The sequence below is a fragment of the Centroberyx affinis genome, unplaced genomic scaffold, assembly GCF_046629955.1.
Source record: "Centroberyx affinis isolate AG114_WGS23_722 - 3 ecotype Tasmania unplaced genomic scaffold, CSIRO-AGI_Caff_v1 ptg002046l_1, whole genome shotgun sequence".
Lineage (NCBI taxonomy): Eukaryota > Metazoa > Chordata > Actinopteri > Beryciformes > Berycidae > Centroberyx > Centroberyx affinis.
Window position 1 is genome coordinate 1,969 of NW_027280381.1, and position 24,758 is coordinate 26,726.

Here is a 24,758-nt window from a genome sequence, read left to right on the forward strand (position 1 = left end):
TATGACATGTTTCATGTTGCAAATGACGGGTGGACGTATGAAGACTCAAAGGTCATTGAATTTCCTATAATTTCTTAGAATTGTATTATTTTTGTATTTTGTTTTGTTTTTTTCTTCTTCTTCTTAATGATTACTTTGCAGCTGCTAATTGGTGGAACAAAAACTCCCAGCTCATTGGAGTTTCAAGACACCCCCAATCTCCTCCTCTACTATACACACACACACACGGTACCCCACAGCAGAGTTAACTATTCCCAAGACTAACAAATTAGTTTTGTGATGTTAGTTGCTAGTTGGGGGGGGTAGACTTTTTTAATACAAATCTATACCCTTTTCATTAGTAATGTATCAACATCTTCCTACGAAGCCAAGAACTTATGAATTATGTCTTGCCTTTTGATGTAGGCACATTTCATTTGCAGATATGTGAAACATGGATAAGGGACACATTTTTTTTTGGGGGGGGGGGGGGGGGGGGGGCTGAGAAATGTAGAGTAGAATATAGGGCAAATCTCTATGGATTGATCTGGAAGGAAAATGTACTTCTCAGGTGTGACAGCTGGAACATTTTAGGGCAAAAGTAGAACAAGCTACAAATAGAGGTTTCATTTGCTTCTTCTGCATCTGTCAACAACATGTACTGAGCAACACATAATTGAGAGATTCACATTGCAAAAAAAGTTATCCTCTCTTCAGGCTTGAAAATAACATCGGTTGACCCTCTCTGTTACCTCTCTGTTATTTCTGCATTCTGGTGACTTTTTATTTATAAAACAAGAAACAAGTCTTGGGCACATCAATTCGTAGTCCTAGGTGGATGAATTTAATTTTTGAAAATTAGCTATATCAAATAAATCAGGACGGTGTATACATATGCAGTGTGCCGACACATTTTACAACAGTGACAATGACAGTATATCAATGGATCAAGAATTATAAAAAATTCAATGACTTTTGCCCGGAATATTTTAGGAAAAAGTTTACCCTACAATAACAGATGTGAAAGAAATAAAGAAAAAAATTACGAAAGAAAGTCCCATGGGTGTAGCCAAGCATACTGATTTGCAAACATTACAAAATTGTGGACACTGAAACTTAAATGTCAGCTTCATTTTATTAAATTCTATTCAATAACCACTAAATCTCTGAAGCAAAAACAAACACATTCATCTGTCCGCTGCGCCAGTCCTTTAAGTTTGTGGCTTGAAATATGCCCATCTTTCCTCAAGCTTCTATGTAGCCAACTTCAGTAAGATGGCCTCCCTGGAATGGCATGAGAGAATATCTCCTCAACCCCATGATTCCCTGCGACTCCATTCAAACTGAAAGACAAATGATCCTCTCTGTGTTCCACCCCATCCAGAAAGGCATTTTGTCTACGTAATACAGCCCAGAGCCAAGTACTGCTAGGAGTTTAAATGGGAAATGGGCACTGCTTTATTATGCTGCAGTGCCTTGAAAATGAATGTGGATAATAGATATATTCACAGCGGTATTAATATCCTCAGAGTTCAACTTTTTTTTCCTCACTCTCCATTTTCTCTCTCACAGGCTCCAAAGTACTTTGCCCTTGGCTATGCCTTATACTAAATAGATTTATGAGAACATTTGTGTCATATTTCCTCTTTTCCCGGATTGTCAAGACGGATTGTCAGTGCACCACTGATTGAGTGGAATCACCACACAGACTCAGCTCCCATTGTCAGGCCCCACATATTCATCTCTGGGGGAGATTTAACAAGGCAAATTGGCCAATGACACTTCTCTCAAGGCTTTGCCGTTGCTATTAAGATGAGGTCAGGGGTGTGAAAATACTGTCTCAAAGACTACATTTTGAATGACTATAGGCTCAATATCCAATTGTACACTTCTGAAAAAAAAAGGGTAAAATAAGATGGAAATTGAGGGCAAAGTACTTCATGAGGGAAAGTGTATCATCAGTCGAAAATATTGACTCATGTTCATAAAAGAGAGTCTTTATTAACATACATGAAATTTAAAGTGGAAGCTGACTGAAGCAGTGAAATGATGAACAGAGAAGCAATCAGTATTTATCAAACAGGTAATGAAAGCTATCATAGTGTAGAGAGAGTGTAGAAAGTGAGAGGTGAATCTCCTTTGGAATGTCATTCAGATGTCTCACATCAGCTTAGTACAAGAGTGCCAGCAGCGACGTTCAACCCGACCCCATTTAAAGCTTAACTAATAATGTCTGGTTTAGGTTTGTGTGCTCCCTTCACCGAGGCATCGGAAGGAACTTCCAATCTATATTCCTGCACTGGCTGTACCCAGGGGAAATCATCAATCTTTAATTATCATACACGAGCACTAAGCAGCTGTGTTTGGCGAACACAAAACATGGTGGTGGGGACTATAAAATCCCACTGCAGCCCACTCAGCGCAGGTGGGTGGGCCCACTTTTGGGCAGGGCATGAGGTCAGAGTGCAGTGAGCTGCATATGACAGAATATATAAAAAGTATCTGAGTCCTGAAACACAGTGTGCTGGAGAAATGTGTTTGGTGCCTGGTGAAAAATACTTTCAAGATATTGTGCTTGTCTGATCTTCAGGAGATTATTTTAATTAAGTTTTGCATTAATTCAGCCACATCAGCTGATCCAAACAAACACAAATTATGTCCGAAACTTCAAACAAAGCGGTGCATTTAAGCTGTCAGCTCCTCATTTATCCCTGCCACACACTGCTGTTGACTGATTGTGCTGCTTTCTCCCTCCACCACCCCTGCCTCCTTATTAATTCCTTATTAATCAATACTCTTCCAGTGGTATGTTTCTGTAGGCTAGTCTCTTGGAATTATGTATATACAGTATATGCTCTGTATACATGCTCTGTATACACCCATCCTGGAGAGCAGAACATGTACAGCTTATCACAACTGTATAACCATTCATACAATGGTCTTAACCTCATGACAAGAGTGTTCCTGACTGAACCAAGCTATTCAAGCCAAGCTTAGGGGGAAAAATAGAGCAGCAATTTCTTCACTTTCACTGATCCAAGGGCAAGATTGACCAATCTTTTATGGGCAAGTCTTGCACTTGTTTTTCTCTCCAGAGAGAATAAAACTGTTTCAACAGAAGGGCCATGGATTTTGAAATTGCACAATCACTGAAAGGCAGTAAGGTTGAGGTCAATCACAGTTTTTGACGGGATTTGAGGAAGACATTCTATGACTCAAGTTTTTTTTTCATAAAATTTCAGCTGTATTACATATTAGCTCTGGGATTCAGTGCTGATCTATATTTGTATGGCTAAATATAGGTCATAGACTCTTGGATTCGGCTAAGCTCTTGGCTTCTTGTGGGGTACAGCAACATGTTAGTGATGTTCAGTGTCTCTCACCATGCCTGTTTCATAACAAAGTTTTTTTATTCTTACCATTTTACAGTGTGCTGACAACAATAAAAAAATATTAAAGTCAATATGGCTGCCATCATGAAAGGCCAATATAATAATATGTATTATTTGTATAGAATACAAAGTTGTGTACTGTATATGTGATTCTCTAGGAATGTACAAATAAGTGGTTTGAATGGGAATTTGGATAGGAATACATGGGCTTGTTTTTGTTGTTCATTTTTATGCTGTTGAGTTTTTGTTTTGTCCACTATGCGTTTATCTACAGGGCTAAAACACTGTCATTGAATAAGTAATGAGATGGCACAGTCACTGATCCTAAACAAGCACAGATCCTGTACAGGTCCACGACACATGTCTTCAATTCAATTCAATTCAATGCTCAGCTAGCGTGACACGGTTATTGGTTAAATTACCTAATTCCACTAACATTACTTAAATACCACAAGGTGATAACATTACCTACCAAGTTTGTAGGGCAGCAGAAGACGTAGACATTTGTTACTTAAGTCTCTGCACTGCATGTTAATCTGAGTGTTGAGCAGTGTTATAAATCTCCAATTAAAAAGTATCAAGTTACTGTTTAACAAATACTGTTACTAACACATGCAAATTTGGAGCAAAATGTGGAATTTTAATTTTCACTTTCGTTTGCACAACGGGAGACTGTCAGATTGAGTGCAATGCTATTGGTCTATGGTCTATGCATCACCAAATGACAAACATGACATGATGGCACATTACATGCAGCATTAGAGATCGATTTAGATCAATTTCTATACATTGACCAACTTTTTTATTTTGTGGCAGTGCACTATGGATTAGCCTATATTATGGGAAACACAATCTGACAGCCAAAGACGCCCTCTAGAGGCCATCTCACAAAGTGTTGATGACTGACTGACCTGAATATACACCTTAATGCCCTCAGCTGCGCCGTGGGAAAAAGCCTCTTTAAGTTCACATGAATACCAGACAAAAGGAAGCAAAGGCAAAGTACTGTTGTGTATTATATTGAGCAGGACTTAATGCATCCAGGTTCAGTATTAAAAGGTTTTTCTACATTCTTCCTTAGTTTATTAATTATTGTACACTTAGCACACGGACAGAAAGAAATCAGCTAAACATAGTTTCATCAATGATACATTTCTGGCAGACAAGACCGAATTTAAAGCTGCCACTGTTCACATTGCAGAAAAGGACTAGTTGATTGCATGCTAATCAGCTTCCATTGTTGTGGCATAAGGTTAGAGCAATCAGGCAAATTAAGTATACATCCCATGAGGCCACTTCTTATATCATCAACCAAAAAAGAGACTAATTCACTATTCATCCACTGAGCCAGTACCGTCAATACATTAATGTACGCTGTTTGTAATGTTAAAGGGACATTCCATTTGTAACAGTGAGCTATCCATCAGTTAGTCTCTCTATATCACAAACCAAAAAAATACATACAAATAAAAATCTATCAATCAGTCAATCAATAAATCAATCAATCAACCAACCAACATTGGTGAAATTATCAGATGCAATATTCTAATAGTCTCCTCACTTCAGAAAATCAGCACAATCAAATAATAACTCCATTCAGTTATTCAATGATACACATTCATATATGATTAATTGTAGGCCCATTTCAGACTGTCTAAAGTTACATGTGTCTTATGCAGATTGAGATCCCCACATTTGAGTTCTTATTTAGACTTGGACGAGTGCACACTGAGGATTTGGGCCGTGCCTTCCCTTGCACACGTTTATTTAAAACCTTTGCTTCTTTGGCCTTCCCATCGGCATGATGGGTCATGAACTTTCCTCCTTTTCATGTCTGTCCGCTGAGGCATTGCCTTTAAAAATCGAGCACTTATAATTCAGTTTTGGATATGACGACAGCACATTAAATTGGCAATGTGCAGTTGGGACAGTAATTGGTTAAAAACATAATAAAATATACTTCCCGAAAAAACAAACAAAATAAAAACAAAATAAAAAAAAAAAAATAATTCATGGCCATTCCCCTTGTCCCAGTCCCACCTTGAGTATCAGCAGATTGCTGGCCCTGCCTCCTTGGTTAATCCTGTGGATTTTAATTAGCATTGACCTTGATACAGGTAGGCTTTGATGACGGCTGAACCCTCTGAGAGAGAAAGAGTCTCCTAAGGGGACCACTCTGTGTGCGGGACTTGGCTCAGTTACTGCTGACCTCTAACTGCATGAGGACACTCCCCTCTGCTCTGAAGCTACTCTATGGGCATACTGCTTTCTGGGGTAATAAGAGATACAAACGTGTATTGGGACTACTTCCGTTGCCAAAATAAATAAATAAATAAAACACTGAGATATCCCTGAACCCTTTAGTGCATTCATGTTTAACTGTATTAGCCATGTATAACTTTGGATATCAGGGTCCTTAAGGTGGCAATGATAAGAACTCTTGCTAAGAATACAGGCTACTGCATGCTAGCAGCATACAGTTATTTGGGAAAAAGCCATGATGGTCAAAATAGTTCAATAAAATATTAGATGGGGGACATTTTGTCAAGGATAATTTCATTGCGGGAGAACATGCCAGTGACTTCTCCAATATGTGGGGATAAATCATAAGGCGGTAACAGACACTTGCAGTAACTAATGCAATCAGACTGAGTGAAAAAGGCTAAAATAAGCTTCTTATTGCCTCCAGTAACCATTACCAGCAAATGCCACAGTAGGCCAATTGACCTAAAGTGCAATGATCGATAATGGTTAGCAATCAGCCTTCATTTAGAGTTAGGCGTGATGCAAAAGGCACAGAAAATGAGTATTATCTGGGAAACAAATGTACGCCATTTTTAACAGATGAAGCAGTGGGTGAAACACTGCGTAATGTGTGGAAGTAGAAGCTGTGCCGATATCAAGACAATGGCAAGTTGATCAGTCCAATTTCTCTGTGGAGTTGTTCAGGACTGCAGGAGTGAAAGTCTTGAGCAGCCAATCAAGGCAAGGAAACTTGTGATTTCTTAGGGAAATCAACCAGAACTGATTGCACTTATCAATGAGGTATATTAAGTGTACAGGTTCCAACCTTTGTAGACCGCGTTGTGATTACATTTGAATCCCCCACATCACTGCCAGCTTCCCAATAAGCCAGCCTCTCCCCCTACAAGCTCTTGATGCAACAATCAGAAATCACATGCTTGGGCCACAGGCTCTGCACAGGTCTGGTCACATGGATTTTCCTCACCAAGGGAACACAACAACGTGGTGTTTTTTCTGCATTTATTTTTTTCTCCACCAACAAGAAGATGGATATTCTTTAAGTGAAAATGTGATTGATTATATCAACATATAAAAAATGGGAAGTATGTGTGGGAGTTTTCCTGTTCTCAAATTCCTATTTATAATTGGCTCCTAGAAAGAAGTGCTATAGGTTAGGGTGCTATAGAAGCGAAGTGAAGAGTCTCTACTGTGCGGCTCCCAACATCCCTCTACAAGTCCTCATGAAACAGAACTGTCTTTGATGGAGGAAAACAGGGATAAGATAGAATCAAGTGCCATCCTAAAAGTCACTAAGCACTTTGATTCCGGCAAGTTCTTGGGTCAGAAAATACAGTCAAAGAAAGGAAGTGAGAGACTGAAGTTATATATAAAATCATTGCCTTTAAAAGGAGGCAATGCTGCATAAATAAATTAAATATGGTTCCGTGTTAGGGTGTAGTGTGTATTAGGTTAAACAGGCAACAATATTTAATGTTCTTTTGCCAGTTTACCTGACAGGAGACTAAAAGCTTGTAAAGGATCTGGAGATAGTGGTAAATAATTCAGTGAAGCTCTGCTGTTCTACAAGACAGTAAAAGCTTTCCTGAGACAGGGATTGGGCCAGTGCATGGCCTGCCATCACTGCCTTTGTGATCCGCCTCAAAGTGAGTCTGATAAAATGATTTTTGCGAGGCAAGACAGCAGAGATTTCAGCTTTGCTTATTCTCCTGGCTTAAACACACGATAGACACAGTGAAAGCAGTGGAATAAAACATCGGCGGAGCCATCAAAAGAGTTCTCTATTGGTACAAAGTAAAGAAAGGAGAAGACATTAAATGGTATCTTTAAAACTAAGATCATTTCTCTATTTTGAAATGGGTAACTCTGCTTCTAATTTAGCTAAGCACACCTGTAGGAGTGTCAGCACACCTCAAAATGTAAATTACTTCAGAACTTCAGTTCACTGTTATCTGGTTGAACAACCCAGCTTAACTGTATGCAATGAAAAATGAAATGAGAGAAGCATGGTGTGCTTGCAGTAAATTGTATTCTTAGCATCCTTACCCCTTAAATTATTCCCAAGAGTTTTTACAAGAGGCAGCTATTTACTGGTCTCAGTCAATTAACTGACAACTCTCTTGAATAATTGATTATCCATGAAATGACAGAGTTAATGCAGTGGATTTGTATATATATGACAGAGTTGATGCAGTAGATTTGTATATATATGACAGAGTAGATGCAGTAGATAGTAGTATGACATCCAGCTATATACATAACGGCTATTCAGTCCACTTATACAATGGCTGGCAGCCTCAGTCAAGCACTTGCTTAGTTGAATTAGATTAAATAACCAATTACAGGACTAACAAAGTAAATAAGCCTCCAGGGATTCCACCAAATACTTGAGAATGGAATTAGAGTGGAATTAGTTTATTGACAGGCAGAATGACAGCATGGTCAGAAAAAATGTGTCTATTCCTGACACAACGAGAGAGGGCTTGCTGTCATAAAAAAGACAGAAAGAAATGGCAAACAATGAAGTACACTTTCTTCTTCAATTCAAGTTCTGTGGATAGTGTGACGGTTTTCAGATAGACAGACGTACCTTTACTAGCACTCTCCACATGCTCCAGTTCATCTGGGAACCTCAAAATCTCTGGGTACTTGTCCTCACACTTCTCAGCCAGGAAATGAAGAAGTGTCATATTGTGATCGATTGATTTAGTGTCTCGAAGCTAAAAAGGGAAAAAAAAGAAATCCTGGATCAGTTCCAACATCTGAGAGCTTTTAAGTCATGTTTAAAAGTGAAATTCACCCTAAAACATTGCAATACTATGTTTAATGTTCTTTGACCATTCAACTTGTTTTTGGGAACATGAACAAGGGATTCTGAAAATAAAAAAATAAGACAGCCAAGACTCTTAACTGCCATTAAGCGACATAACCTGCCACTTCTCCAATGGCAATGGGGACCTGACTGTGTGGAGTCACCGATTTCTTGTTTAAACTCTGTTTGACAGTCATGGGCCAGAAAATATATTAGTTTTCCCATAAACCACTGCAAGTGCTGAATGCGAGACCAGAGTTGGTCTCACATCCGATGTGACTTGTTTTACAAAACAGAGTTGCTACAGATCTTGACACTCTGTTTTACTTGTCAAATGTAATTTTGTTTTCACCGACAAACAGATAAAACATCTGTTGATAGAGGGGACATGGACTTTCTTTATGTAAAACATTAATGACAAAAATGTAGTCACGATACATTGGTAGAACATTTCCATTTCTTAACAAACGCATATGAGTTCATTAAGAGTACTTTCTTAACAACAGTTACCCTTATCAGCTGTTACAACACAAAAAAGAAAAATATGATCTGTGTCACATAGTTGATCTATGTGTTAGAAGTACAATTTTTTAGACTATGTTCATTAGGATGGAATCAGGCTACTCATCATCTCATCTGTTTTTCTTTTCAAGTCTAATGAATGGTAGTCACTCTCACTGAAGCATTATGCTCAACCTCCAGTGTGATTCTGTTGTAATGATCAAGGATTACTACCAATGATATGCATGTTGAGGGAAATCATCTATCTGGCTATGCAAACAATGGCAATATATTAATCCGAGCACATCCTGGGCAGATAATTGCCTATTCAAAGGGAACTTAGTGATCAATAAAACCTTTTGCCCTAAAGGGGCTCTCTTTTCACAGAGTGGAGGATTCCTTCCCCGGATAAAACAGTGATTCTGCATAGGTAGGATGAATTGCGGCACACCTCAATTTGAAAAGCAAGGAAATTGATTAATCCATTAAAAAAGCATAATTCAGCAATTGCTCTCTGCAGGTATTTATCTATTCAAAGTCGACTGGACTCTGAGAAAAGAAGCTACTTAACTATCCAGATAATTACATGCAAGGACAACAGATAGTAGTAACATCTGTGGATTGCTATTGGAATTATAGTACGATCTATTACATAAATCACATCAATCAATTTTGAAATATCCACATGCTCAACACTTTGGGCCGATGTACTGTAGATGCGGATATAATCGAGTGAATGTGTAAAAGTGCTACCTACATGTATGGGTGTGTGTGTGTCTGTGTGTGTGTTGTCTTTGATGATATTTTCACTGATTAGCAGCTTCCACCTCCCTGAGTCATGACTTTAAACTCAGCACCTCATCAAGTTTGATACCAACAGCTCATTTTGACTTTATCCAGCTCAAAAGCCCCCTGACTAGTTTACATGGAAGCTCCAGTGCAGATTCCAAAACAAGTCCAACACCCTGCATAGTTCAGACCAGCTCCTAAATGCTTTAATTAAGTGAAAGTCCTGCAGTCAGTCTTACTGCTTCACACTTGCCATTTCTCCAGCTTTCAGTGCACCATTTCCACAACTTTCATCATAAAAACCTACACTTTACACAGCATGTATTAGAGCATCTTCATGTAGAATATATGAACTTATTTCTATCACACAGTTGCACAGACAGACACATCCTTCAATTTAGAGGGGCCCATGCAAATTAGCTAGACGTATTAGAAAAAAAAAAAGTAGTATAGAGACATGAAACCACAAAGTATAAAGATATATACTGTGCTTCTTTTCCATTTATTGAATGATTGAAAAATCAAAAGGCAGAGCTTTGAGGGCCCTGTTGTTGCATGTATCAGTGCAACAATTAAATCACATTTCCAAGCTCATCATAAACCTCTCTGAAGAATTTAATTCAGGAGACGCATTAGTTATTTATAGCTCAGGTCATTAAAATATATTAATATCTGTGGACACCACTAGTGCTCAGCACATAGACTCATAAGGGACTGTTTGGTACCTACAAAACAGCAAGAAAACTGGCAATATTCCTCTGATCCTGAAACATTTAATTGGCAGTTACTACTGCAAGCTTTTTTGGGTTGTAATTCATACAGCCTATTGGTTGCGTAACAAAATTTGGAATCAAACAGAGCTAGCCATTTCATGACCCAGAGGTAGTGACACATGTACCTGTTGTAGAAAGTGGCTGTACTGTTACAACAAAAATGTTTATTTGGATCTATTATTGTCTTTCAAGTTCTCATTTTGTGCAATGTACAAGGTGTTAACGTAAATGTTATCGTTGCTTTGCTAAATAAGCCTGCTGGCTAATTAGCTAGATAACAAAGCCTGAAACCAACTGTTTATTTAGGTAAACTGAGCTAATTCTTCTCAAGCTACAACTCACAGTACTTTAGGGCAGGGACTATGACTAACAGGGTTAAAGATGAAAATAAAATGTTATATATTTATCCATTATTTGTGCACAGCCCGCTCTCCAGTGGACCTCCATGATAGCACCAACGATGGTTGCTAGGAGATTTGTGATACAAGTCCAACATCTCTATTCTGCCTTTCCAGTGGTACATGGCCCACAAGAAAATATACTACCTATGTAATAGGTAGCAATTAGCTAAGCATATATCAACAATGATCAATAATAGTCAATCTCCATTATCAAATGAGGGACTGTATGGAGGTACAGTATATGAAAAGGAAATTCAATGCAATATGATGCGACCTGACATATTGGCACATGGGATCGTAATGCACAAGTGAAAAGAAAAAAAGAATTAGAGGCGGCACGGCAAAGTGCTGCAACACCCCTGCTGAATTGATGCCACACCCATGGAAATGAAACAATAGGAGACAGCGAGGCAGGAAAGTCTGAATAAAAGTACTGTGTGTTTGCCAAGTGTGTGTGTACGCACACGCCGATGTCTCCACTTCACTGCATAGGAAACTTGTTCCATATTCATTCCCCACCGTGATTGCCATGCTGTTGGAATGGCATGCTGGGAGAGCTAATTAGCACAACCCACCTCTGTGTGCTCATACCGACAATATCCTAGCTATACACAGCCCTCAGTTGGACATGCCCGCACACATGCATGCACACACACACACACACACACACACACACACACACACACACACACACACACACACACACACACACACACACACACACACACACACACACACACACACACACACACACACACACACACACACACACACACACACACACACTCATCAAATTCAGACAAATGTGAATGCAAACAATTGTAGACAGAAGCATACTCTCACACACAAACACAAAAATGCACACAAACACTTTCATTAGATGAGGATCAATCATTTGCTCACATTGGGTAATCACAATTTAATTTCATGCATTTCAAATCTTAATTTGTTTATTGTTATAACTCAAACTGTCATTACCACATGCAAAAACTAATTCTTTGGTATGCTGCTTTCATCCGCTAGTTCATATTGCCCATATGCTATGAAAAACGGGAAAAGGGAAGAGGAAAAAAAAAAGTTAAACATTCAGGGATTTGGGAATGTTGTAAAGTATTCTTAAAATAACAAATAAACAAGCACACAATTCATGATGAGCTGCAACCAGCTTGGTGCTAAATTGACTCACTTGGGATTAGAACCCATTATCTCTGGTGTGGCAAACCTATACCAACCGAGCTAAACTCAGAGTGATGCAGCAATCAGGCTCACAGTCTTTATAGCTGTGCCCCTGTAATTTTTGGGACAGACCGACCGAGTGACTAAAAGTAGCTGCTGTCGCAGCTAAAAATCTAGTATAGTGAAAATTTACATTATCTCTTGTCATATCAAACTGAACTAAGCCCATACTTACTGTGCCTTAATTTCAGAAGAAACACAATAATACAGGAAGCCTGCGTTGTGGATCATCCATAGCCTGGTGATTTTTCATAAAATCTGTTAATGAGTTAAGGGGGTGTCTAGAAGCTTTAACCTGGACCAATGCAGGGCCCAGCAGGGGAGGAGGATGGACACACTGTGGGCATGTAGCAGAACCAGGTCTCCACAGCTCAAAATGGACCCTTGAGTAACATTCTTTCCCAGGAACAAAAATGACCCTCCACCTTTAAAGCTACAAAAGTGTCACCTTGACGCTGACCAAGACTAAGGGGGGATCTCCTCCGCCAATCAGACAACTCTTCTGAAATTTACAAGTTTTATCTACAAGCCACATCAGACTGCAGACCAGGATCTCCCTCACACACACAGACTCACACAAATTAAAATAAGAAGATTTCTTTTTATCTGGACCAGAAGACTGAGTTCTATTGAACTGATGTTGGACAATTAGTCACATTAGATAATTAAATACATTTTGTATCATGTTACCCCCACCTTTCTGGATAGAGCCATAAAAGTCATAAATCCATAAATTATTTTCATTCTTGGTTTAGTCCTCTTCTCTACTTTGTATTTCCTAATGTCTCCAATGAGTTTTTAGAATAGTGTGAATTATACACTAAATTGGTTAATCATATATGCTTAAGGTTTTAATTATCCTCCCAATAGTTGGACCCAGTTATTCTCTGCTACTGCTACCTAAGGTCTGATTATATTTACCCATTCTTGGCCTCCACATCGATAATTATGTTCTATTTCATTGTTTCCCTATATCAACCACCAAAGTTTAAAAGTGTATTTGTGATTTAAATATGAAGATTATAAAGTACATATCTAGGCTATTCTGCTAAAACAACTCAGTTCACAGCAAATTTTGAATAGTGAAAGTTGTATTGTCTAATCATGTTTCATGTAATGGTTTTATGCAATCCATCCCACTGAGCAATTTTACGTTGATTAGACGTTCAAAACACGTCTAAATGGCCATAGCCGTCTAGGCTAAATTAAGTTTAAATGGGGTTGAAAAGTGAAAGTTTATTAGATGTCTATACATAGACAAAATTATCCTGGACTATATGAGAGCTACGCATAGACGCAATGTTGAAATTACTTTTTGTGCTCAGATAATTATCTTGTAGGCTAGTCTACAGGACTTCTCTGGTGCGTATTTTTGGTATTTACAGATGTTTATTCATTGTAATAATGTATTTACTGCTTGGTCTAAAATAGGTCTATACATAGCCGTAATGATCCTGGGCTATATGAGAGCTAAAGCATAGACGCAACGTTGAAATCCAGACCTCGCTGCCTTGTAGCTACTCTTTGTCACTAATGTGATCCTGCCTTTTTACAAGCCGTTCATACTACGAAGTTGAGCCTCACTTTTTAATAGATATCATCACCAGAACCGCGAAGACTGTTACAAAGTTATTTTAAGAATGAGTTGTTAATCCGTTAATTGGTAAAAGTTAGAGAAGCCAGAAGCTCCAGTCAACTCTCTCAGCTGACCACCGGCCAGCCTGCCGAAGCCTCCTGCTCCATCCTGCCTGGAGTCCGGTCGCAAGGACATCCACCTGAAAAAGCGTGTTTTTCAAAAGACCTGCTCCAACTCCATCGTTTTCCGTTGCCAGGCGACCCGACTATTTATGAGCTTACCAGACTTGCTGATCTTCGAGAAACTAGCTTCTACACGGTCGAAACCTCCTGATGGACCCAGCAAGTAGGCTGAAACATTTTCCATGTCTTTCTGCTGAGAGTTGATGCAAAAGCTTCACTAAAATTATCATTTAATCCAATCAGGAAAGTTAGTATAGTCTGATTGATCCCTTAGAGCGACCCGCCTCGTTTCTCTGGTTTATTGATCTAAATTGACATAACACTATTTACTGTTGTCAATAATTATCCCTAATTCTCATTTCATTTTTATTCCAATATTCCTTTCCTTCTCATTTTATTTTCATTTCATTCTCATTTTATTTTATTTCATTCTCATTTCATTATTCAACCTATAGTTTAGTGTTTTATTCTGGTTTATCATCTGTCCATTTGTCACACATCTCACCCGTTTCATGTATTACATGGTTTGTTTGTTTGTTTGTTTGTCTAGTAGGTAGTTAATAAATATATTCATTCACTATAAAGTTGGTTTTTCTGTATTTCCTTCTCTGCAGAGAAAAGTAATCCCTGAACTGAAAAGATCTCATGATCTTCAGATTGATGACTGATTAGTGTAGCCAAGTAAAGGTCTGTTTTTCCTTCATCTATGAAGGTGGTGCCCCCACAGGTGTAATTTGATATCTTGATCAAAGTTTCATATTTCCATACCTTTACTAAATTCTAAATTCGATAGTTTCGACTCTACACGCTACAGGCATATATTGACTACAGTGGGTCGGGGCTATTTATGTGGTGAAACCATGTGCTTTAAGGTGATTAGGCAGTCATTAAAATTATCTGACAAAATTGCAAGCCTACTAGCATAGCAGAATTAATTATATTGACATACTAAGACTGGATCAAGTCCACAGAGAACACATATTCACTTATTCATACTTCAATAAATGGAAAATTATCACTCTCCCTGCTCTAGACATATTTATATTTTCTTTGTCTTACCTACATCTGTAATTAAACAGTTACTTCATGTGATATAATGTAGATTATTCAGTTGCCGCATATAATGCTGACACATTTGGATGGAGGAAAAGGAACAGTTTTAAGGTCTTGAATATAGATTTCAACATGCTGAATAAAAACTACTATGGCATTGACCTAAACTGTGACAGGTCTCACGCTGTCCTGCCCAGCACTGATAAAATTATACAGAATACAACCTAAATCTTGCATGGCAGATATCATTGGAATCACAAGACTTTAATAACTATTATTCTTTTTTGTGTTATAGCACATGAATGTAAACATTATGATATCATGTTACAGTATATACAGTATATGCTGATTGAGACATGCACGTTTGAGCTGTTCCTGTACAGACTGCAACTACTCAATGTGTGCAATTTGAAAGTGCGTGGGGATTTGGGGATTTGGGTGTGCCTTTGCTTGCAAAAGGGTTTATTCAAAATCTTGGCTTCTTTTTCCTTCCCATTGGTAAGGTGGAAAATCAGCCCTTGGACTTTTCTGTCTTTCATGTTTCTCTGCTGTTTTATTGCCTTTGAATATCATGTGCTTTTAATTCCATTTTGGTTAGAACAACGATGCACAAAGACTGAATTTACAGCAAGCCCCTGGGGCGTTAATTGAAAAAAAAAAAAAAAAATCTAAAATGATTTATGCTATTCCTGTTTTTTCCTAAAGTGAAAATTAGTAAAACAATTTTTATATTTTTTCCATTTGAAATGTTCATTTTTATTTTTTTTGATGAGATGGGTTTCTTAATGACAACTGCTTTCAAGCCACTCTTCAATTGCACTGCTCAACTGTAACTTTACACAAACTCTTCCATCTGCATCTGTCTGCATCACACCAACTTAATGTTCATGGAACATTGTCTTTTCCTATTCCTAAAAATGTGTTCTTGTGTGTTTGTTCTTTGCACCAAGGAATCTGTCCTTGGCCATCAGTTTCTGGCCAATATATTCTGTACCTACTCACTGCTGTTAAGAACTATGCCAGGCAACGGGAGACAAAGGACTGAGATATTTCCACAACATCCCAGGATATCTTGTCCAGCTGACACAGCACCTGTCACCAGGATGGAAAGGGCGTATGTTACCTGAAGGAACACGGGAGGGATGTCAGCTGTGAGATCTGTCTCTGCAAATCAACGGCACAGATCAATGATCGAGGCCCTATCCAAGCACAAAACCTGGGCGTCTGTTAAACAAAGCTCATTTAAATGATTTCTTGGCACCCCCCCTGTGCCCTGCCACTATACCTTTCTATCTTGATGATTCCTTAAAAACTTGAGCATATAAATGGCAGGACACAAATTGCTTTACATACCAAACCAAATATTCACAGACCAATCTACAGCAATACAGAGTCTATATAATCCATTTAAGGATTTTGGGACTTGGGGGGACCTAGTGGCTCAGTTGGCACATACCATGTACCTGCAACCTTGTGGGTTTCAATTCAGCGTGGGACCTTTGTCACATGTCATCCCCCTTTCTTTCTTTGCTGCCTGTCTCTACTGTCCACTGTCCAATGAAATAGAAATGCAAAGAAAAAACAACAACTAACAATTCATATCCTATTTGTCTTAGGCGTTTATTAGTATACACATTTTTTGTTTTGCATCATAAAACCGATGGGAACACCAGATATATTGCAGGGTCTCAGGTGTGTATTGAATGGAATATTAACAACAATAACAATAAACTTTATCTGTATAGCAGCTTTTTATTTTTTATTTCTTGCAAAGTGCTGTGTGCACCTGTTTATTCATGTTATTGCGTGTCTGTTCATCTGCTGTGTGTATGGGTGTGTCTCCTGTCACTATCACTGTGGCTGCACCTGGGCAGTATCGGCGGCCTTCCTTGGTAGTTGTTGCCCGTACTGACTGAGAAGGTGCTGACGTCCCTGTGCAGGGTGTTGTCGTCATAACTTTAACATTGAACAGAACCATAGATTTATGATAGTTCTTAGAGATCATGTCAGAAAAGAAGTTTGCTCTCTCATCCTTTTTGATAAGACTGCATTAAGCCGTTTAAAATCTAAAGAGGACTTTCAAATTGTTAACTTTCCATTTGTGCTCCACCTTGGGGCCTTACTTAGAGTTGAACTTCAGTCAAAGTAACAATCTGCGTACCAGAATGTGAAGGTGGACACGCCTTGATTTACATATTTCCGGCACTTAACTCAAGGACTGAAGCGGGCCCTTCGAGTGTTCGCAGTTAAACGCTGGACGTTAAATGATACCAGGTTGACATTCAACATCTGCAGTACCACATGAGAGACTGGGGAAACAGTGTCGCAGTTCTTGAGTATGGAATCTGAAATTTGGTGAACATCCATTATATTATGGGTAGACAGGCAATTCCCAGTCCACCCATTAAACAGAGGGATGAGATGGTATATGCTCAAATAAGTTCTGCAATCAGGAAGAGAAACACAGGCAACGGGGTAGGGTGTGTATAAATTCTAATCCTTCACAGAAATCTGTTTACGTGGATAAAGGATGCTTCATTATTGTGTTACTGAAAGCAAATTTTGAACAGGCATATCATTCAATCTATCGTAACATAAATTGCCTTGAGGTAGCATTATCCCAAATCCCTGACTAGTTAGTGCACTTATCCATTCCGATAAATTTAACATTCTGCTTGTAGCACCAAGGTAGACAGCATACTAATGGGCTTCCACTGAAATATGTAGTATGGAAATAAATAAATAACATAACAATTAACTAATAAAAGACAAAAAGTGGTGATGGGAATATAGAACCCTCAATCGAACAGAAGGATTGTCAGCCTTGACTGCTCAATTTCCGCAGAAGGAGCTGCAGCACAGATCTCTGACAAGAATTCAGCAACAATTATCCCCAAACAGTATAATTTGTCTACTGCTAACTTTAAATCAGACACAGAGAGAGAGAGAGAGAGAGAGAGAGAGAGAGAGAGAGAGAGAGAGAGAGAGAGAGAGAGAAGAGAGAGAGAGAGAGAGAGAGAGAGAGAGAGAGAGAGAGAGAGAGAGAGAGAGAGAGAGAGAGCTATTGGGGGGTGGGGGGGTCACACATGAGTGGCCTTGCTCAGGGAATCAGCGCAGGAGACTAAGTGGCATTGGGACTTTGAAAAGTCTTGAGGGCTAGTGGCACTGAGCCTGGAATGCACCAACAGACAGTGTGGTAATCTCAAAATGGCAGCATAAAGCCAGTTTATTTTGAGAGGTAAACAAATCACACCCATTGAGCTCTAGGCAACACCAGTGGCGATGGACAGGTTCTGGTGCAAGTGAAAATTAAGGAAGGGTGGGAAAGGGGCAGGTCAGTAAATAATTATAACTAGACAGGTTGTTCATTAACACATCTGCACAAAGTACACTCTTGATTTAATGATTGACATATACAGTGCAATATCTTCATGAAATTATGAAAAATGACATATTTTCCTCTACATGCACAGAGGAATACATGGAAACTATAATATACACTACAACACAAAATTAATCATTTGCACAATCGTCACGGTTAATACAACTACTTCCATGTAGTTTTGTAAAATAAATAAGGCTACAGAAAGAACAGTTAAACTGTGGCAAACTACTCAGCAAACTAAATTAGAGAAAGGTAGAAAGACCAGTTCATATATCTTGTATATCTTAGTTCTTTGTTAACTTATGCCTTATGTGCATAAACAAAAAACATTCCCGGACAAAAAGACATTGTCAGCAGGTTATGCGGTGTAATAATTGAGCTGTTGCATGATGATGTAGCAATGTACTGTATGCACTGATAATTGTAAAGTTGCAAAAACAATACCAACTCTCCTTCTCTATGCCCAGAGTACAGTAGGCTATGGCACATACTGTATATTAGGATGAATGATGTATACAATGGGCCCCCAAAGGAGGAAAATAAGGATGAAGTTTTAATTAACTTAATGTCTAAGTTTTTTCTTGCTCTATGGCTTTGAAAGATGCTCAGCAAGGGTGAAAAACTTCTTCCCTCTCAGGTGAATGTGGCTGGTTTTCTTCTGGTATGTTTGTTTGGTTTTTTGAAGTTGCCATAATCTTTATGTGTATTCCTCGGAGACTACCTTCCATGACAGGTGTCAAATCTATTCTGCAGAACTTACTTTTTTTCAAGTGGATGACAAGAAGCAAAGAATTGAACGCAGTGGGGCTGAAGTTTTTTTTTCACCTCTTTTTCCCCCTTTTCCTCTCCCTGGGTAAGATTCAAGTTAACTGAAGCTTAAAAGAGGCTGTATGTCCTGAATGTCCAAAACAGGAGCTGATTTTTAAATAAATAAATAAATAAATAATAAAAAAAATTAAATTATTCCCCCACAATCTGATCCTGTTCCTGTTTAAGATATGAGTTCTATGAATACAGGAGCATGGTGATGTCAAGTCACTTAATTTCCAACAACCACACCAACAACCAAGTGCTATGGACATAAATGGTAGTTATGATAATAGTTGGTGCTATTCACATTTCTAAATGTATCACCTCTAGAAACTTCAAGGAGACAAGGTCATACTGATGTTGGGGAAATGATTCCCAGCTACAAGTCAAGTGCTGAATAGACAGCCTGCTCTGTTCAACTTAAACTGAACACAAATCATTGCCATGTGGTCTTTCATTATTAAGTAGAGCCTCTGAAAGTGTTTTCGCCTCAGAGAGACAGTGATAAAACACAAGAGAAACAGCATTCCTCGGATTTGACTCATTACATGGCAGCTGGTTTTCCCCGTTCAGTCAATATGTTTCATTCTGAAAAATCTCCTCTACTGTTACTACTTATCATCTGCAACGGTTCATTTTCAATTGTCATATGATGTTCTGAACAAATGCAGTTAATAGCTTTCTGTTAAAAATGATGCCATGCTATTTAAATGCAACAATAATGTGACACAACATGTCATGGCATAAGAAACAAAGAATATATTTTATAGTTGATAATGAACCAACACCTTCAAGCTATTCTCTGGTGACGCATAATCTGCATTTTACCACTGTCCCTGCAAAACCAGAGTCAAAATTCAGGTTGCTGGACACACATGACAGCCCCTGGGAGATTTGTGTGTCCTTGGCAGGACAAGGAGGGACAATGGAGAGCTGAAGGTGGAGGGGTCAGTCTGTGCCCTTCCCCTTGTTCTTCATTCCCATCACCAGCCTCCTCTTCCCTGATGAGCCCATTAGGTAGCCTAGACCCGCCACTCAGGGGGCCATTTACTTGATTGACCAAAGTGAGAAAGCAGACATTTTTTCTTGTCCGTCAATAATGGCCCAATCAGCCCCCTGAGGCTTTACCAAGCTCTACACTGACACTTCGTTCTGATTTAGTCAGCTTGCAGGAATACCGAAGGAACACTGGATTTGCCACACCAACATACCCAGATTTGTGCTCCTGCATATGTAGCATCAGCACAGAAGAAGTACAGATTATACAACATGTTTTCATCTGTTTAACTGTCCTCTCCCCAGAGCACAGGAAAAAAAAAATAATGATCATGTCTGGGGACAACGGTTTGTATGATATTGATGACTTGGACGTGACTTGAGTGGTGAATGGAGTTCCTCCACGCTCAAAGCATCAGACACAAGTAAATTTCAACATGTATATGGTAAAGACATTATCAAACTCAGATTTCCTAAACTTTAACTTGGATGTGATGCTTTCAGTGATGAAAACACTGCCAGCATAGTGACCCCATTTGTAACAAGATACAAATGGGGGATGTAATATCGCTCATCTACTGTATGTCAGTGTGTTAGTGTGTTACCTTGCAGAGGCAGTTGATGTTGAAGCCAAATGTCTGGGCATTCCTTGAGCCAGCATTCATGTAATTGCCAACTAGCAGCACCAACTCCAGAAGTCTGCTAAAGCCTTCACTCTTCTTCACCTCCTCACAGGCAAACGTCACATTCATGATGTCTGGCCGGATGTTATTCACTTGCTCCTCAAAAGTCAGCTTGAACAGGATGCCGTTGAGACGTGGACGTAGGAGCTTTACTGAACTCATCTGAGGGTGAATAAGCGGACACAAAGTAAATAGTTTGTATTATATATAAACAAATGCATGAATAAACAAATAACTGAGGCCCAGTAATGATCTAACAATGTGTGTACTTTCAGGATAAATCCCTTAAGAAAACATGTTCAGCTTAACTGTTCAAGTTCAAAACTTTTCCCCATTTTTTTCCCCACTTAAGTACATGTTGTGTAATGCCTTTAATTTTAAAAAGGGAACTCTGTCAACAATATGATAAATTATACCTGAAACATGATTAAGATGCAGTGAGTCCAACCCTCTATCTAGCTTAAATGACACGTACACTTTCCTGCCACCATTTGAGAAAAAGAACGCATCTCCCATGAAACAGATTTTTCAGTAAATAATATAACACCCCCAATCAATACTTGTTATTCCATGGCTGTGGGGCTTGGTTGCGAGTGGAATCATTGAAGCTAGTAAAAATGTAGGGAAAAATGAAAGAAAAAACAGAGTGATGAAAAAGGGAGGGAATTAAAACGAATAGGGCTTTGGCTGTAAGATATGTGGCAAAGCAGCAACCACAGACACATTCTACAGATTGCTGCATAATCCGGTGCTTGGAGGCAGCCTTCAGACCCAGCCCATAATGTTTCATTACTGCTCAAATTTATTCATGTGTGTGAGCAAGTTGTCTATCAAAAATCCCTTCCCCCCACACCAATATTCCCACCAACCCAAATTCCTCTTAACACCCCCCCACCCCCAACACACACACAAACACACTCCCCTCTCCCTCACTTGAATTGATTCGTCTGTATACAATAAGGAGAAATCACAATGAAAGAGAGCAAGTTGGTGACAGCTCTGGCAAAGGAAAGCTTGAACATGGCTTATTTCCCTGGGGAACTAAATAGCTCTGCATTGAGAAGCTACTTCATCAGTGGGTAGGTATATAATCACAACATCGGTGAGATCACAACGAGGGAAAGTGTCACAACTTGCTCCATTACATCTCCTAAAAGACGTAGGCGAAGAAAAGCCTCCAACAAGTAACAAGACTGACTAGGAACAGGGTAGCATGCCTGTGACCCTGGGGTTTAATTGAACATTTCTTTTGTAATTCTGTGCAATACACTGCTATGATCTTGTTCTATGGATACATCCATGTGTCTCTGCACAATAAGACAAAGGTATGTTGTAAGAACAGCTTGATGTACTCCATGTAATGGATTTACAATCATCACCTAAAGGTTCTTTCTTTTTTGATGTTGAGGTAATCTATGCCTTGCGTAACATGTTTTATATATTACAATGATTTCTATAATAGTCACACTATTTGGCATTCCTTCCATTTCAGTCACCCTAAGTATAGGTATTACCAGGTATTACCATATTTACCGTATATACCAGGTAAATACATAGTAAGAATATTTGTTAAATGGAGGAGTTATGCCATTCAACTTCTATAATGTAACTACAGTTACTTGAACTGATTAATAATACCATGGGTGTTTTTAAGTAATTCAACTTTGATTTCTAAATATTACAGCTGTTATAACTTGGTATTTAATATTCTTACTACATATTTGCCTGGCAAATACTTTCAGTAAGTTATTTCAGTGACTCTAAAAGAGGGGTTTTTAAAAGAGTAGTATGACTAACAAAGTGTAAAATATGTTACAGAAGGCAGGAGTTATTTTAACATTAAACAAAGGAGAGCTTTAGGTGATCATTGAAAATGAATTAACGAGGAATGGTTTGAATCGCCAAGCTGTCCTGCCTTAGCTGTATGGTTTTCAAAAACTTTATTACCGACAGGATTCATAGCCTAAGGGTATGATTCCATCATGAGACAATATTGAAAGTTGATGTCAAAATATGATATTTGCTGAGTTCTTGATACTGAAACCCCATCAGAAAGGATACAACCATGTTCTATCTTTGAGTCAAGTGTTCATTATTTATTAAAATCACAGCTTCTGCCAATCGTAAATTGGTCTATCACATCTGACTTGCCCGAAAACATGCCCTTTATATTATTTTATTCTTATTCATACATTATTGTATATTTTTACATTGACAAAGGCCAAATAGCATAGAAAGGCTAGACGCTGCATTTATTCCTCCACATTTCTAAATAGTTCATTTCTTAATTTCCTGTTCCCTTGCACAACCACCGGCCCAACTCAGGAGTCTCAAATAAAGAGGCAGACATGACACTGGTGCATGAAACAATGATGCTAGAACAAGACTGACTGAGTGTGTAAGAGTATATGAGTGTGAGTGGAGAGAGAGAGAGAGAGAGAGAGAGAGAGAGAGAGAGAGAGATAGACAGATGGAATTCCTCAACAGTGTACAGTATGAATGAGAGTGTTTAGGGAGTATAGGGAAGTGTGTGCATGTGTGTGCATTACTGTGTGATCTCCTGAGGCCATCCAGTAGGCTCCAGGATATTATACTCACCACAATGCCAAACTGCTCCGACTCCACTAGCTCTTCATATTCACCCTTTAGTTCCGCCAGCGCACTCAGCTCTTTCTGCTCTGGCAGGTTCTTTATCAGGTTCTGTAAATGCGAGCACACACACACACACACAAACAAACACACACACACACACACACACACACACACACACAGCCACTGTTAATGCGGATGCCACTTACTTGCCACGCAAGGACTATAAAATGCACCTCACAGACAAGGAAGACAGGATACCTTAGACAGCAGAGGGATAAAAATATGTATAACACCGAAGTATACAGAAGCATGGTATATCACCCTGAAATCTTCTGACAATTCAGATAGCCTCCTTCTTAGGGGCGGCAACAGCCTAATGATTAGACAGGTGAGCTGAGGTCAGTTGTAGCTCTTAAAGGGGTGGACTTATGGTGGGATGGTTGCGAGTTAAAATCCCATCTGAGCATGTAAAGTAAACAAGACACACTTCACCTTTCCTCACCAACTACTGCTGAGGTGCCCTTGAGTAAGTCATGCAACACCTTACTGTTCCAGTGGAACTGCTCAGTGGCCACCCAGTACAAGACTGTGGTTATATTGGGCAGCTCCCAGGCGTGAATTTTGTATATATGTGTGTTCCTATTTGACTTGTCTGGTCAAATAAGGGTGAGGAAAACACAACTTTTTATAGACATCTATTCATACAGATAGTACAAGCATTAAACCGGTACATGAACTTGTGCCCTTTGAGGTACTGCTGCAGAGGCTTGGATAAACACTGGTACTGACATGTCAGGTTTGTGATGTATTTGTGAGTAAACACAAGTGGCACAGAAAGCTTTGCCTTTGAGATGTGACACTGTTAAAGCAAACATTTAATATTTCATCCCATATAGCCGCCTTTATTTTGGTCCATATCTCAGTGGGGATACACAGAGCAGGTTTGCTGATGGTCTGGTAGGAGGATGAGTAGATAAGGTGACATAATCACTGCTCACTGTTGGCTGTTTACTGTGATAGCAATGAATCTCAGTCAATCACTGTTCACCCACATGTCAATGACCTTCAGCTAACTGACCATCGACTGTATAATCCAACATACAAATTTGCTATTTGTTTGCTACTTGTCTGGTAGTTTTCACTACATGGAAGCTTGAATAGGAGAAGGAGAAGGAGAAGGAGAGAGAAAGAAAAGGAGAAGGAGAAGAAGAAAATGATGATGATGATGATGATGATCATGATGATGACGAAGAAGATACAGCAGATGATGGTGGGAGGGGCTGTGTTTTCTGTAAATGTTAATTGTTCATGTAAAGGTCAGCCGAGTTAATGTAAT

The 24,758-nt window shown here is 39.0% G+C and overlaps 1 protein-coding gene across 1 annotated transcript in view; it reads right to left on the reverse strand.

Moving 5' to 3' along the window:
• Positions 1-8,162: 8,162 nt before the first annotated feature.
• The window catches only part of LOC139654121 (protein diaphanous homolog 2-like), a gene marked incomplete at its 3' end in the record, with an annotated part of 136,222 nt that continues 119,626 nt past the window's right edge, over positions 8,163-24,758 (reverse strand). Inside the window, exons 15-17 of the mRNA XM_071531159.1 lie at positions 23,429-23,530; positions 20,753-20,992; positions 8,163-8,353 (exon numbers count right to left, since the gene is read on the reverse strand). Coding sequence (XP_071387260.1) covers positions 8,163-8,353; positions 20,753-20,992; positions 23,429-23,530 — 533 coding nt within the window. The remainder of the gene's footprint in view (positions 8,354-20,752; positions 20,993-23,428; positions 23,531-24,758) is intronic.